The sequence below is a fragment of the Chlamydotis macqueenii genome, chromosome 6, assembly GCF_036417535.1.
Source record: "Chlamydotis macqueenii isolate bChlMac1 chromosome 6, bChlMac1.mat, whole genome shotgun sequence".
Classification (NCBI taxonomy): domain Eukaryota; kingdom Metazoa; phylum Chordata; class Aves; order Otidiformes; family Otididae; genus Chlamydotis; species Chlamydotis macqueenii.
The window spans coordinates 16212876-16228553 of record NC_141561.1 but is presented as its reverse complement, the minus strand read 5'-3'; the positions used below and the strand labels follow the sequence as shown (position 1 = coordinate 16228553).

Here is a 15678-nt window from a genome sequence, read left to right as displayed (position 1 = left end):
GGATTTATCAATATATGGATAACATAAATTGAGTTTATGAGAAGCAGAATTCTCCAAGGGTACTTTCAGTAGATGTCAGAAAAATACTGTTTTGAAGTAGCTGTAGCTTTACAAGGAGGAAGAGAATTACTCCTGTAGGAGATGACAATATGAGTGTACAAATAACATCTTCCATTTTTTTTTTCAGTAGGCAGACAGCAACATTTCTCACCCCTTACTCAGAACAACCCTTTCTGCAAATAGAAAGATCACAAGCCTAGAAACAGATTAAATACTCTGTGTGAAGAAAGACATTTTAAAATGCCAAAAAAAGTGTGTATTTATCTCCTGGCCAGCTGCTAGAGAAAGAGAAATTATGTTTAGCTCCCTGTCTCAAATCCAGAGATAAAGCATTTCTTCCAGTTGGCCAGTCACGCGATCCCTGGTCCTATTCCTCTTCACTTTTACACACGCTAAAGCACCTTCTGCCGTCATGAATGAAAAGCAAGTCTCTACCCAGCACTACTGCACACACAGCCCGCAGGGCATTTCCATGACGACACTTGCTGAAAACAGGATAATCAAACCGTTTAATGCAGGAAAAAAAAACCATCCCAGTTATTATCAGGTTGATCTTGTAGCACAAACTTTTTCATCCTCAACTGTGGAGGAGACAGCTTTTTGTTAGTGTCTGGTATCTGCACATAGCCAAACAAGCCACCTGCACAGCATTTTAGCTGCTAGCCTCCAGAAGCTAAATGTAAGCCTTCGGTTTGCTTTTCCCCCACCCTTCTCTACAGATTATGGCTGTAAAACATGTATTCCCTGGTCACATCTGCTGAACAGGTATCCAAGAAGATACTTGGAAATGAGCTAAGACCAGAAGCATGAAAGACATTAATTTGGGATCACCTTACACTGCACTGGCAACATAAAAAAAAAAAAAAAACAAAAAAAAAAACCAGCCATGCAGAGATACCTGAAAAGACCAGTTGTGATAAACAAAGCCATCTGCCTTTACATCAAGCCCACATCAGAAGTGGCCTCTAGAATTTTGCAGAGGCATCACTGCCATGAAGTGGAATAACGCCAAGCCCAAGAGACAGCAAATGTGTCACAAGCTCCTGAAAGAAACCAAAGAGTGGGTTTGCTCAGGTGGCACCAAGGCTGGTAGTTCAGGTCTCCAAGTTCACAAGGCTGAGAGGATGATAGAGACTATCACAAATCAAAAATAGGCATTTTAATCACTGCACCAAGGAACAGTGCTGCTTTTGGCATTCTCAGCGTAACCTGCACAGAGCTGCAATGGGACCATATAACAGGTCCAAGGGTACCAGCCTAAATGTCTTATGGAAGTAGCTGTTGATTCATCTGTAAGTGAGTATCATGGGAGTTTCCCTTTCGAAAGTTGAAGTACCAAAAGCTTGGGAACCACAACTTAAAACAACTTTTTATTTAAACAGCTCAGTCCAGAATTAGTTTCTTACAAAACAAGAGCAGAAATCTGCACGTTCCCCCTCCTCACTTATCTGTGGAAATCAATCTCAAGTCTTGAAGAAAATACACACACCTCCCCCTTCCTGAGCAGCCAGGCTTAATCCCTGGCAGTCAGCACAAGCTTCATTCTCCACTGACACAAGAAGCACGTGCCATGGAGCAGATCCCAAAGCTTTGCAGATGAGGCCAGAGATCAGTGTGCTCCAGCAGACATGTGCCTAACAGGCAATACACACCTCCTAGCAGACAGTTATATCATTTAGTTTCAAGGTACTGATTGCTCTGCACAGAAAAATCTGAGGCTCTCCCTCCTCTCCGCCACGTCCGCAAAACATCAAGATCTGTCTGGATCTTGTTCTCCTCACTGCCAAACTGAACACCAGAGAGCCAGTTTGTGAGTGACCCAAGTAAGGGCCAAATTTTCCCAGTCAACTGACTCCTATAAATACACACTAAAATTCTTGGAGATGGGACACTGGTTGTTAAAAGCACTCTGCAGCTGCTGAGAAGTTAGTTTTCACAGCACTTCTGCCTTGTGGATGGACAACCATTATCTGCTTTTTAAACAAAACAACTGTGGAAGCTGACATGGTGAAACAAAGCAGCATGCTGCTTACTGATGGCCACTCAGTCATCAGCAAAACCAGGACTGCAAAACCTGCAGGCTGCCAGGTATGCACTGCTCATCTGTCAGGCTGTCAGATTGACTTCTCATTCTTTGAGATGAAACACACCACAGATACAGAAAACTGAAAGTCTTTCGTTTTCAAAAACTCAAAAAATAATACTTGATTGCTTTTGTTTTCTCTTTTTTAATTTAAAAAAATATCTTAGCCACCTTCTCTTTTTGCTGTCACCATTACACTTTAAAAAACTCCTCAATACGCCGCTTTTTGGGGGAACTCGCTGAACATGTGTCTCCTTCTGTACCTTGCAAGGCACTGCCAGAGTCAAACTCACAGCAAGCATCAGCTGCCTCCAAAAGCAAAGCTTCATCAATGTCATCTCTGCTCTCAGAGAAGGTCCTCTGGAAAAGGTCGTAGATGGTCTTCTGCTTTGGATCTGTCTGAGATATTAGAAAAGACAGAATCTGCATACACGTTGTCATATAAAAACAAAGCGAGCAACGAACAGAAGGCACTACCCCAAGACAGTGCACATGTGTGTATACACATCACACATACACACATATATCTCAAAGATAAATATAATGCTATGGAGGCTATCAGGTCTCCTTGCATGCAGCAGGTTTGGGAACTCTGTGTGGAGAGTCCAAGTGAAGGCATGGATCCTAGGAGGAGCAGGAGAATCTGGTCTGTGACATTAAAGGCAGAACAGGTTAAGGTCAGCCTGCCAATCTGCTGCCCATCTAGATGTACACAAGCCAAAGCCCATTCAGCCTCTCCCATGGACCATCTATATTCTTTCAGGTCAGTTACCTTAGGGCAGTAATTAGTGGATTCAGCTGTTTTGGAGAAATCTGTTTCTGAAAGACCAGCTTCCCCTAGCACTTTGATTTTCTCTTGAATCATTGGCCTAGGAGAGATAAACAGGTATTACTAAAAGGAAGAAAATATCATGCAAGGACACTGTGTCATTTACTATGCGTAGGTGAAAAAAGATAAATAACTAGGTAAATAAAGATGGCTTTTCTACCAAAGCTTGTTAGTTCCTTAACCTAGCCTGATCTTGTTTATGATGACTATATGCTGGCTTGGGATATCAATCAATCCCATTTAAATAAGTATCAATCCAATTTAAATAAATAACAAGAGGAGGATTTCAGGCTATAAATATTTGGAGAACACACATATCCAATAGAGAAATTAGTTGACTGAGACAAAACCAATGGCATGAAGTCAGAACAAGAAGATGCAGCTAAAGGGAGTCCCAATAGCCTGTGTGTTCAGTCTCCAAGGCAAGCAATGCAATCCCCACCAACAGAGACATCAGCATTTCTAGGGTATCTCCTGATGTACTCCAGGAGGAAGAATCCATCATTGGCCCAAGAGGCAGAGAGGTCCCAACCACACTTGCAGAGTGGAAACTTTGAAAGAAGCAAAGGCCACAGCACAATTAATGCATTTACCAAATAGCCTTGTCGTTTTGCTTTTTTTCTTGCCTTTAAAAAGAATGTCACTGTCCTTCTTTGAAGAGCCATATTTCCTTCCCATTAAGCATTAATGACTGCACGGACAGCATTTCACAAATAAAGGCAGAATTACTGTCATTAACTTTCCATGAAATGTGGGCAATGCATCAGTTTCCAGATCCCTGCATTGTAGGGTTGTAATTATTTGCCATCATGATATTCTGGGAACTGCACAAGTTCACTTAGTTCATTTGTTCCTTTAAACAAGGTAATAAAGATGTAATTTTGGACTTTAAATGAACCAGCTGGTGGATGATTTCTTTTCATCATTTGCAGGTCAGTTCCCTTGCAGCACTAAGGAGATCCTCTCCTTCCCAGGATGTCAGATTCCCCAGCCCTAACGACCAGTGTCCACTGGTAGCTCTCACTGCAGCCAGGAAGGCTCAGACCACAACTCTCCAGAGGTGGGTCAGTAGCACTTCTTTAATCCATCCGAAGGGCTCACTGAAGGGCAAGAGGAAAGCAGCAGTGCAGTCCTCTACCACAACTCCCTGTCCCAGCACTCAGCAGTCAGATTGCTCCTCAGACCTGACCCACAATACACTCAACCATCTCCAGTGTCTGTTGATTTTGCTTGAAAGTACTCAGCACTTTACGGTACCACAGCACATGAGTGCTCCGGGCTGCATCTAAGACAATTCCTTCACCTTATATAAAGGCTGTGAAGGTTTTAGATGCATCGACTCTCCCAGAATTTCTCCCAACAGCCCTTTCTTTGTCAGATAACTACTTTTATTCCTTTTGCTTGCCATCCATTTAGTTATGTCCACTGTGGCCAGGCCATGTCACCAGCTCACAGCTGCCCTGATTGGCAGTTACTGCTCCTCCCCTCACAGGCTGTGGAAATCAGCACTAACATTAAGCACCTCACATCACGTATGTGAACAAACAGTGAAAGTAGGTAGCAGGAGAACATCCTTCTCACTTCCTACCATAAGTAGTCATCTGCTGTGCCTTTAGCCACCAGGTAGTGAACATTAACGGAGCTGGTTTGTCCAATTCGATGTGCCCGATCTTCTGCTTGGATCAAAACCTTGACATAAAAACGGGACAAAATAAAGCAAGAGCTGCAACATCTAAGAAATGGTGTAAGCATCAGAGGACAGGAGGATCTTGTTTCTTGTGCTTTGTGACTATTTCTCATAGAAATGAGTTTGAATAGAATGGTTTTGGTTGGAAGGGACCTCAAAGATCATCTAGTTCCAATCCCCCTGCTCTGGGCAGGGACACCTTCCACTAGATCAGGTTATTCAAAGCCCCATCCAACCTGGCCTTGAACACTTCCTGGGCATCCCCAGCTTCTCTGGGCAACCTGTTCCAGTGCCTCACCACTCTCACAGGAAATAATTTCTTCCTTATGTCTAATCTAAATCTACCTTCTTCCAGTTTAAAGCCATTACCCCTTGTCAAAAGTTCCTCTCCAGTTTTTCTACAGACCCCCTTTAGGTACTGGAAAGCTGCTATAAGGTCTCCCTGGAGCCTTCTCTTTGCCAGGCTGAACAGCCGCAAATCTCTCAGCCTGTCTTCACAGGAGAGGTGCTCCAGCCCTCTAATCATCTTTGTGGCCCTCCTTTGGTCTTGCTCTAACAGGTCCACATCCTTCTTATGTTGGGGGCCCCAAAGCCGGACACCGTACTGCAGGTGGGGTCTCATGAGGGCAGAGTAGAGGGGAAGAATCACCTTCCTCAGCCTGCTGGCCACACTTCTTTTGATGCAGCCCAGGACACAGTTGGCTTTCCAGGCTGCAAGGGCACATTGCTGGCTTATGTTGAGCTTCTCATCCACCAGTACTCCCAGGTCCTTCTCCTCAGAGCTACTCTCGATCCATTCTCCACCCAGCCTGTACATGTGCTGGATCCTCTTAACACCCACATCCTCAAACACAGACTAAGCCAAGAAGTAATCTAGTGCACTGGGTTCCCAAAAGGCACCGATCATTTTTCAGAAGTACAGGGTCAGCATTGATAATGGACCCTTTCAGGTCTTGACTGGGCAAACTGTTGAGAGTTCTATCAAGTTAAAGAGGAGCATGTTTCCCTTTCACTCCATGTTCTCCAGTCAACAAGCTGGGTAACTAGCCTTACTCATTCAAGCCCAGGTATCTGGGAACGCACAGACAAGTAGTCATCAGAAAAAGAAAGAAAAACTCTACAGAAAGTCCCCTGCCCATTACATCTCCTCCAAGCACCAATGTTTCTGCTCTCCAGGGAGCATCTATCCGCTGTCACCACCAGGAAACATACCCCCGGATTCCAAAAGAGCTCTGCAAACACCACCAGGTCCGCAGCAGAAAATGTCAGGCCCATGTTTGCAGCAGTGAGGGACAGGACAGCCACAACCTGCTTCTCTGAGAACTGGAACTTCTGGCACAGAGACTGCCGCTCAGCTGAAGGTGTGGAGCCGTCAACACGAATGTATTCAACATGCTGTGAAAAGGCAGAAGAAGATACTTTTTAGAGGCCCTGTGTCCCCTTTCTGAACACTGTCTATGTGCTGATGTTACAGCTGCTACAACCTCCCAACCTCTGAGTCTTCCCCTGTTTGTGATGGGAGGAGATGGGATCCTACACCTCTCAGTTGCTCTGTGGTAGGCTCAGAAGAGGCATGACAAACTTAGGTGATGCAGGTCCGTAACACTTCAGTGTCCAGTCTACTGGAGGATGCTGCCACAGAGGTAGCAAAGTCACTACTGCCACTGTGGTTTATAGTTTGGAATATTAACTTAAACCATCCTTCACACTGCCCCAGCATGACCCGGAACTCTTTAGGGGCACCCGTGGAAGTCTCATGTGAATAAATAGCCAAACACTTTCGAAGTAAGAGAGACGACTGGCAGGTCTATCAAGTGCCCCTACAGTATCCCAGTTCAAAAATGTAAAAGCAGCATGGAGATTAAGGCAGGCAGCCATAGCTGAACTTGGGTTGTTACATCCTCCTTCTCTGAGGAAAGCCAGGAGGCCAGAGCAGAGATGGCCACACAGAGTAACACTCCTCCAAGAATTCACAAGCTCCAGGGCAGACGATGGAGATTAAAGAAAATTAAATACAACAAAAGCCATTCAGCTAATACAAAGTGCATACTGTGAGGCATTCACCCTGACAGCTCAGCTCCCTCAGTGAAGGGCACATTCAGAAGCACAGCAAGTAGAAATTATCTCTGCCACTAACTTTTACAAACTAACTGAGCAGCCATAACTCTGGTGAGCTTTTAAATAGCTTTGAAGCTAGAATAGTGATAAAGTTAAGATGATTCAACCAATTACTTACTTTCTTCCCCAGCTCTGCAACTATTGCATCCAGCATTATCTTGTGATGAGCAAACACCAGGAATTTATCATTCCCACTTTCCAGTAACTCCAGGATGTATTCTCTACATGAAAGAGGGAAAAATAAAATCCAGAACTCTAAATTACACACTGAAAGAATACAGGCTTTGCTCACAACAAATTTTAAAGATACTGTTCATCTATACACAGAAACTAGGAAATAGGCTAGCATAAAAAAGTTGCAGTAAAATGCAAGCAGCAACTCAAGCCTCCTACAGATCAAAAGACGACATTGCAGGAAAATTCACTCATTTTTCTTCACCAGAGCTGGACAGCTGCCTACATTTATACATGAGACTCAATCAATTTATTATATCCTTGAAACACGGCATCCCAGACCAATGAACTAGAGGTCATCTATGCTTATTTGACAATCTTGTTCACGCTTCTGTATTTCTAACTTTTTGCACAATCACAGTACACTAAGCTAATCTGTATACAATTATCATTTCCATGTATACTAAGGACTGTTTTTCTTTTAGAAGAAAAAGTCTCTAAACACCTAAAAATAGCTTTTCTTGCAAGGGTTCATACTGACAATTTACTACAGCTTAACAATCTAAATACATCAGCTATTTCTATGAATTATCCATATGCATACAGGCTAATGACCAATGAAAGGTAACAAGACTCCCTTTAAATGCAGGTAAGCAGCGTTAATTAAATGAAAACATCTAGCTTTTGCCACAGATTTAGAGCTGAACTACAGAATCCATTTCTTTGTAGTAACTGGTGATACAATCAGGTCAACTAGAGCCTGAAAAACACCTAAAAGCCTAAAATTTGTAACTAAGTATAGTAACAGCTATCAGAACAGATGATACAAATGTCATCTTCTCTTTGGAATAACAAAGTTATTGCAAACATTAGGAATATCAAGTTCTGTGCTAAATACAACACAGCTTAGGTCAGCAGCAACTGTCAGAAAACACTAAGCGGGATTTCCAGCGCTAAATTAAGACATATCACTGCTTTGCAGACAGCTCCCAGGGTTCTGTGATGTTCAGACCCCAATTATGTGACAATATAATTTGACAAAGAAATCTGCAAGAGACGTGGGATTGATGGATTTTAAAGCAAAACAAATACCAAAGTGAGCATTCAGTGTCGCAAGCAGAGGCCATTTCAATTATTTTATATCTCAGTCCCGTATTGCATTTAACAAATGGCTAGTCATTTCAATGGAAGCAATGGAAGACTGTCATCAAGGGTAAGACATGGGAGGTGCTGATGATCATAGGACAGTACCATTAGCTAGATGGTACTGTACATTAGCAGCTTATAAGAAGTGGTATTTTAAATGCTACTAAACCCTGGGGGAAAAAAAAAAAAAAAAAGAAAAAAAAAAAAGAAAAAAAAAAAAGAAAAAGACACTTGTTCCTACCAGAGTCTCAAGTAAACAGCACTTCATGGTTTTATATTCAGTTCACACTTGCAACTGAATATAAAAGGAAGAAAGTCTTCTAACTGTTCACTAACATGAAAGGAAGAAACTCTTCTACAGAAATGAGTGCTGGGACTCTGAAGTGCAGTTCTATGCCAAACAGGCAGATTCTGCAGCAAGGTCTGAGACTGTGAAATCACACAGCACACAGGGCTGTGGAAAAGTAAACTGTTTTCATATTAGCATACTACTTGTTAAAAAGTCATGCTATATGACCTAAAGCAACTCCTTTGCAGTCCCAGCAAAAGGCTAAAGATGAAAGGGCACAGAAAGTCACAGAAGGAAATTATTCCTAAGGAAGATAGAGTTAAAAGCACACCTATGATAGACAGCTTTTGCTACTGAGGTCCCACGTGAGCTCTGTGGAAAAGCCAAGAACTTTAGTAGGGGCTGTGACATCCTTAGAGCGTGCTACAACTAAAGCTCAGCCCATCTCATAAACTTTTCAGCTCAGGGCTCCTGCTGCAGCAAGACTATAGCATTTGTTTTCTCAAATTCTGTTGATACTTTTAGTTTCATTACTCCTCCCCTCCTTAAACTGAAAGAGAGTCCAGAACAGGGAACGTGATCCAAGCCCCAAACACCAAGTAATTTTAGATGGTTCAAATGACAGTTTAGATCCATATCTGGAATGAAATCAGAAGACTTATTCAGCCTAAGAACTCAGAGAGAAGAAAACATTTACTGCATTGTAATTAAAATCAATTTTTTCTAAGCTGGCTTGAGGCTATGCTTCATGTCCCTGCACTGTTATCTCTAAGGCACCGTTTTCCTGTTCTCAGCGGAAAAACACATTTTACTAGGCAAGAATGAAGCAATGACATGCAGCTTACACGACTGAATGGATTTTAGCTTCTGCTGTTCTGCTGTAGAAGAGGAGAAGAGCTTCCTTCTCCTGTTGTTTCTGCAGGGAGAAAGATAAATAAGCGTGAGTCTCAGAAATGCCTTTTCTTCTTCGTGCTTACAGATCTGGGATGTCTGAGGCTGCCAATAAACACTTTGCTAGGAGAAAAACAGCCTAAAAATGCACAACAAAAGGGGATTGGAGGGGGAAGTCTCCTACTTGCCACTGAGCATGGCAGATACTCACACACCTCCCTTCCTACCTCCTACTCAACTCCTACAAGTTGGATGACAAGCATATCACAAACACAGTTTTAGTTGAGAAAGCATTTCCCAACTAAAATGGCAAGGAAAAACTCCTAAGTTCTTAGTGAACTGTATTAGCAATCTAGAAGCCTAGAACATGCATTTGCTGTCCATACAAGAAAAACAAACAAAAAAAGCAAAAATACATTCTTCACATTTTTGGCTCCTGCTGTGTTCACAAAGCAGCTTCAGCAAGGCTGTGTTTGTAGGGTGAATGGGATTACAAGGCAAGACAGAAGAGTAAGTACAGAGGCAGGAGGTACAAAAGACAATTAGAAAGGTCTAACGAGAGAGGAAATAGTATTTCACACAAAGGGACAAAGTAGACCACATAAATCAAAAGGAAAAAAAGCTGAGCTGTTTTGATTATGTTGTATGTTCATCTAAAATTGCCCCTTCAATAGCCTTCCACTGCGTCTTCAGATGAGGTGTGGCTCTGACTTTCCTTGGACCTCAGAGTACTGTTTTTCCACTGATGTTTTTAAATAAAGCTACCTGAAATACCAATGGCTCATCATGAAAACAGTTTCTAACTTACATTTTTATATCCTTTGGCCATCTTCTTTGCTTCAGCTGCCAAGACAGCTTTGGTCTTTGCACTAATGCCTTCAGGAGCCACCACAACCATTTTGCGTTGCTTGGCTGGAAGCTGGGAAAGCACATCTGATTTCAGACGTCGGATCATGATTGACTCTTCCAGCAAAATTTTCAGTTCAGTTAAGTTGGATGATCCAGAGTAGTCCCAGCCCCATGGCATCTGGGAAAGATCAAAGCAGTTATCAGTGTCAAACTTACAAAAGACTGACTCTTCTGGTCTGCAGGCGATCCAAGAAGAGAATAAACCTCCAGGGAAATTGGACAAGGCAAGAACTTAATCGTCAGTAGGAAGAGATTTTTGACAAAAATGGCAATAAGATAAAAGTGTACAAAAACTAATCCACCCAGCATGAGAAGGTTACTTATAAATGTCCCTTTTTCCTATCTACAAGTGCTCTGAGAGGTGCAGGGAAGAAGACTACACAGCATGATAGGGATCCCTACTGCAGCACTGTGCCCTGGTATTCATCCTCACACAGCAAGGTATTTCTGCTCTCCACCTGCGGCTTTGGGCAGGCTGACAGAACTCACTGCAGTTCTATGCACACACATTTATCTCAGCTTTGAACAGAGAAAGACAAAAAAAATCTTCTCTAACAGCATGAGGACAAACATCCTTAACCCACATGCCTTCACAGAGATGTTACACTTGTCTGATATGCCTAGTAAATACTAGGTCAAAACTGCCTGCTTTCCACTATGACCTGTCCCTTGATGTGCTTCCTGACATACTCTGTGTCTGCCATTATCATGTTTGGCTCAGACTCAAGCAAATTACAAATAAATTGTGGCCCAAAATATATCACTCCAAGCATTGTCTCTTCAAAACATCATCACTTCAAAGCTCCTCTGAAACAAACCTTCCGTTTACTCTTCCTTGAAGGACTTGCCTCTGAACCTGCTCTATCCTCTGAGATCCTGTGTGCAGACAATATATATCTGTTCAATTAATCTCAGCTCATCACTTCTACTAGTAACTCCACAGCCTATTGTTTGTTCTCCAGGAAAGAACAACTAAGCTGACAAACAGTAGCATCAAAATTGGTACATTCTGCAGAAGAAACATATTTAAACAACTTTGTTTTGGACAGGAGTACAATAGGTTTTTATGCTGACTTAAAGGATAAAGAAATATTTTTCTTCTGAAGTTTCATAAATAAATAAATAAAATACAGCTACAGTAATACTGAAAACCAAGGCAAAGGGACAGCAGAAATCTTCCTCACAGCTCTAATTTCAAGTCTTACTAGCAGTGTCACCAAAAAACCCCAAAATACAACCACTGGTCTTGGAACAACAACAACCCAAGGTAGCCCCCTTCATATGTATATATACACCCTCCTGAATTGCACACAACGGAGATGTGAGGAGCCTCAGCACCTCCCCATTTGATCTGCTGCTCCATTCTCATTGTGCCACGTTAATTGCTAAAATAGATTAAACCTTAAAAATCCTTTTTTTTTTTTTTCCCTTCCCCAGGAGAAACATGCTGCAACACAGAATTGGAAGTAAAATTGGAAAAAAGCTCCAAAGTATTAACTGCACCCTCCATCCTCCCTTAGAGTGCATGAGACAAAAAATAAATCATACCAGCTATGAGGTTAGTCATATTACTGACTGTATTAAGGAACGGTGCTTTGACAGAACAGGGATGAGAACATGCTATGAGACAGAAAGAGGAGGAATCAAACAGCCTACAGGCAATTAAAACCTCTCTGATATCTGTAAGTGAGCATTCCTACTTCGGATTGAGGCATAACAGGACAATATGCAATTCTATTGCCATGCTGTACTGACATGAACCATTAACTGACTTCATATTCTGTCACCTATGGCCACCATTAAAACTCATTTGACTTAATCTACTCCTACATAATTATGGTACCATCTGATTATCTACAGTTTGTTCATTAAAGCAGGAAACAATTCAAAATCTAGATACAAATCCCATAGAATTAAAACCCTGGCTTTGTCAACAGCACACTGGTACACAACTAGAGGTAATAAGCCCACCTGGACCTAATTAGCCAAGCCCTCAAAAAGCCAACACAGGCATTACTGCCCTGCTTCCCTGAAACCAGGAGCGCAATGCAGATACATTCCTCAGGTCTGTGAAAAGCTGGCTCAAGTCTAGCTGGGTTTATTAGCTTTAGGCATGCTGCACAAGAGCTAACAGTACTGAGCCCCAGTCTTTTTGCCCCCTTTCCGCATTTCTTCAGGATCTGTGGGCCCAGCAGAGCAGATGTACAAAACCAAGAAGGACCCACTGGGTGCTGCACCCAGCCTCAGAAGCCCTCTGCCCACACCGCTCAGAGTGCTGGTAGCTAAGCAGCTGGGATCAACACGAAGCTGCTGAGCAGGACCTGCTGCAAGGCCTGGACACTCTCCTCAGGCCACTTCATTCTACCTGTGCAGCCCATGCTTTTCCACTTTCCACTTCCATAACAAGCGATACATATGTTTTATGTCCACATAGTACAACTCATTTCAGAAGAGTAACATCATCACAACTGAAAGAACAAGGGATAAACAGAACCAACATACTATCTACTGTGATATTAAAAAACATACACAGGCAGAATCCCTACAATATGTTCAGATTACTATATTTCTTTTATGGTGACAGGAACAATTTGCAAACAAGGAAATACGCTAGTTCTGTGCTGCACCTAGCTAGTGATAAAAAAAAAATTGTAATTATTAAAGTAGACTTTAGTATATTATTTTCCACAATAGGAGAGGGGAAAAAAAGAGGGACATTTATTTTGCTAAAATACACATCTGGCTTTGATCCGTAACATTCCAGATCAAATGCATTCAACTGATTTTCTTACCAAAGTGTTACAGCATCTTACATGAGTCAGTAAACTTATTACACTGTTAGCAGAACCTGCCAAACTCTTACAAATTCAGAGCATGTGTTCAGATAGAAATTATTTAATATTTGCCAACATCACCCAGTTTGAAAAATGAATTCACAGCATGTATTTTGGGAAACAGACTTGAGATATTTTGTAAATAAGCAGGTGACATTTCACTTGCTGCATTTTTAAGAGTACAGATGCTGGGAGGTTGAATTACAAAATGACAAACTTATTTTATATCTTTTCTTTTTTCTGCCAGATTTTAGCAATTTTCTATCATAAAATCTATTCTCTTCAAACAGAAACTAGTCAGGTTTAGATTTAAATTGAATAGTTCAAGTTTGTCAATTTTTCTTTAATTTTATAATGCAATCAGATTTATTATATTAATATATTATTTATTATTAATACCAAAACATTTTTACATAGCATCTTTCATCCTGACAGGACCCCAAAAGCCTTGCAAAACCTCTCTGGTTCTGTGCAATTCCATCCCCACTTACAATGCTGCCACTTTCAAGACAGAAAGAACCACTTATTTAAGTAATGACAGCAAAAGTACCACAATAGTTCTTCAGAGAGGATGTAACTCTTAACATAATGTCAGGTTAGAGCTGCAAAGAGGAACATGAGGCACATACTAAAGTCATGAGGGAACAACTACAATCATCAAAACATCTTTTAATTTACTCATAGCTGAGTAGATCTATGGCAACCCAATATTCAGCAATTCCATTTTCCCCTCTAATACTATCCACATCTCTTCATTTCCAGCAGCTCCACTTCTTCTCTAGATAACCAACTTCTTTCTAGGTTCACTCTATCATTTACTGACATTAACCGTAGTAAAATGTCCCAGGCGAGCACTGAGAAGACCAGTAACGTTCAACTGTCTAGCAGAGGCAGATCAGAGAAACAAAACTGTACTAGAAACCCTGCAGAGGTTTTGAAGGGAAGCTGATACAGACTGTGACCTCCATGCTGAGTTTCATTGTAGGTTGAAAACTCATTTACACAGAACACACTGTTACAACCTGGATTGTGCAAAACAATTTTATTTATTTTATCCAATTCAACATCTTACCTAAGGTCCATATGCCTCGTAATTGAAGCAACAGCTAGTCACGCAGAACTTTACCCTCAAAGGGTTTATGAAACTCCAAACCTATTAAGACTCACACATTGCAATTCAACTTTCCTTTTTACTGCAGAAAACCAACGAGATTAAACTGCATCTCTTTATTTCCCTCTAGGAAGCATTCTGGACACTGCTCAGACAGGAATCTTTCAACAAAGATAATGAAGCTCAGCAGAAGACATGGCCCGCTCCCTCCATATGATTCCTGCTATGGATGGAGAAACACTAAGTTTATTCTCTGCCAGGACTTTGCTAACATGAATGCTGTAAATGTCCGGAACTCAAGTTCCGTATCTGTGATTCTGCACGCTAAATGGCCTTACTTTAATCAATGCCATCGGCATATGAGTACCAAAGCCAATGAACTGCTCGTCTGCCTTGCGCATTCAAACATACATAGAGCAGCACTACACTAGCTATGAAAGCAAAAGCGGGCCTTTAGATCTAGGGTAAGGGGACTTGAGAACTTCATATGAGACTGCAATATGAATCTTCTTGATGGAAACTTGGCATATGTTAGCTACGCTAAAAAGAGAAAAGAAAAAAAACACAAAAGCCCTACAAACAGCTATAACTATTTTTACAGTATAAACTGATGCTGTTCAGTTCTTCTTTAAGTATTCTTGAGCACTGAAATGGTCACTTAGTGTTTCCAAGCACTCTCCTGAAAGTTACTGCCCAGTCTTACAGAAAGTGAGGCACAAGAAATAAAACTGATGACTCAACAAAGAAGGGCAATCAAGTTAACACACTACAGGTCCATGCTCACCCTGCCAAGCCATTCTGTGCCACATGCTAACTGCTACATGCTTGTTCCAGAGAAACTGGAGAGCAAGCCAAATTAGAGGGCTCTTGTTCCAAATCAGAGCTCAGGGGAACTTTGGTTCCCCTTTTTGTATCTATGCAACCAACACAAAAGATCCCAGAGACTCCCTGTACAACAGGCAGCAACAAGAGCTCTTCTCTTAGCAGTGTGTGCTCTAACACACACAGCAGCCCTAGAGAGGGGAAATCCAAGCACAGCTGAGTTGCCCAGACATTGAGAGCAAGGCAGATACCTGCCATCATGGCTGCAAATGCTGGCTTTCTGCAAAGCCAAGATCTCTCAGTGGCTGGACTCAATGACTCTGCTGAAACCACTGCTGAGCAGCTAACTGAGCAGAGGTAAGAGAAGTTAATTTATTTTCAAGACATGCTGAAGACCACATCCCTTTCCCGAATTAGAAGAGGATGGAAGGAATACAAAGATGGACTACAAGTCTTCCTTTTTCACTTACCTGGAGGGATAAAATCCAAAATCTCAAGCAACAGAGGCCTTACTTTGTTAAACAGTTACTAAAGCAGACTAGAATCTCGTTTGAGGGGTTTTTTTTAATCAATTAGCCCAAACCTGCAGCTGCTTAAAGGCCCCATAGTTACTCTGCCCATTTAAAACACTCTGGGGGCAAGTTCTTACCAGAATAGGCTCCTTTCCTCAGCTATGGCCATTTTTAGAAGTTTTATTTATTAATTAGCTTTTCTTTTGTTACTTC

General features: G+C 41.7%; 1 protein-coding gene across 3 annotated transcripts in view; it reads right to left on the bottom strand.

Moving 5' to 3' along the window:
• Positions 1–1403: 1403 nt before the first annotated feature.
• Positions 1404–15678, bottom strand: part of SMARCAL1 (SNF2 related chromatin remodeling annealing helicase 1) — a 38973-nt gene continuing 24698 nt past the window's right edge. For all 3 annotated transcript variants that reach the window (XM_086751379.1, XM_086751378.1, XM_086751377.1), the window contains exons 11-17: positions 10086–10304; positions 9232–9302; positions 6896–6998; positions 5872–6054; positions 4561–4661; positions 2916–3012; positions 1404–2542 (exon numbers count right to left, since the gene is read on the bottom strand). In XM_086751379.1, the coding sequence (XP_086607505.1) occupies positions 2336–2542; positions 2916–3012; positions 4561–4661; positions 5872–6054; positions 6896–6998; positions 9232–9302; positions 10086–10304 (981 nt within the window). In that variant the 3' untranslated portion in view covers positions 1404–2335. The remainder of the gene's footprint in view (positions 2543–2915; positions 3013–4560; positions 4662–5871; positions 6055–6895; positions 6999–9231; positions 9303–10085; positions 10305–15678) is intronic.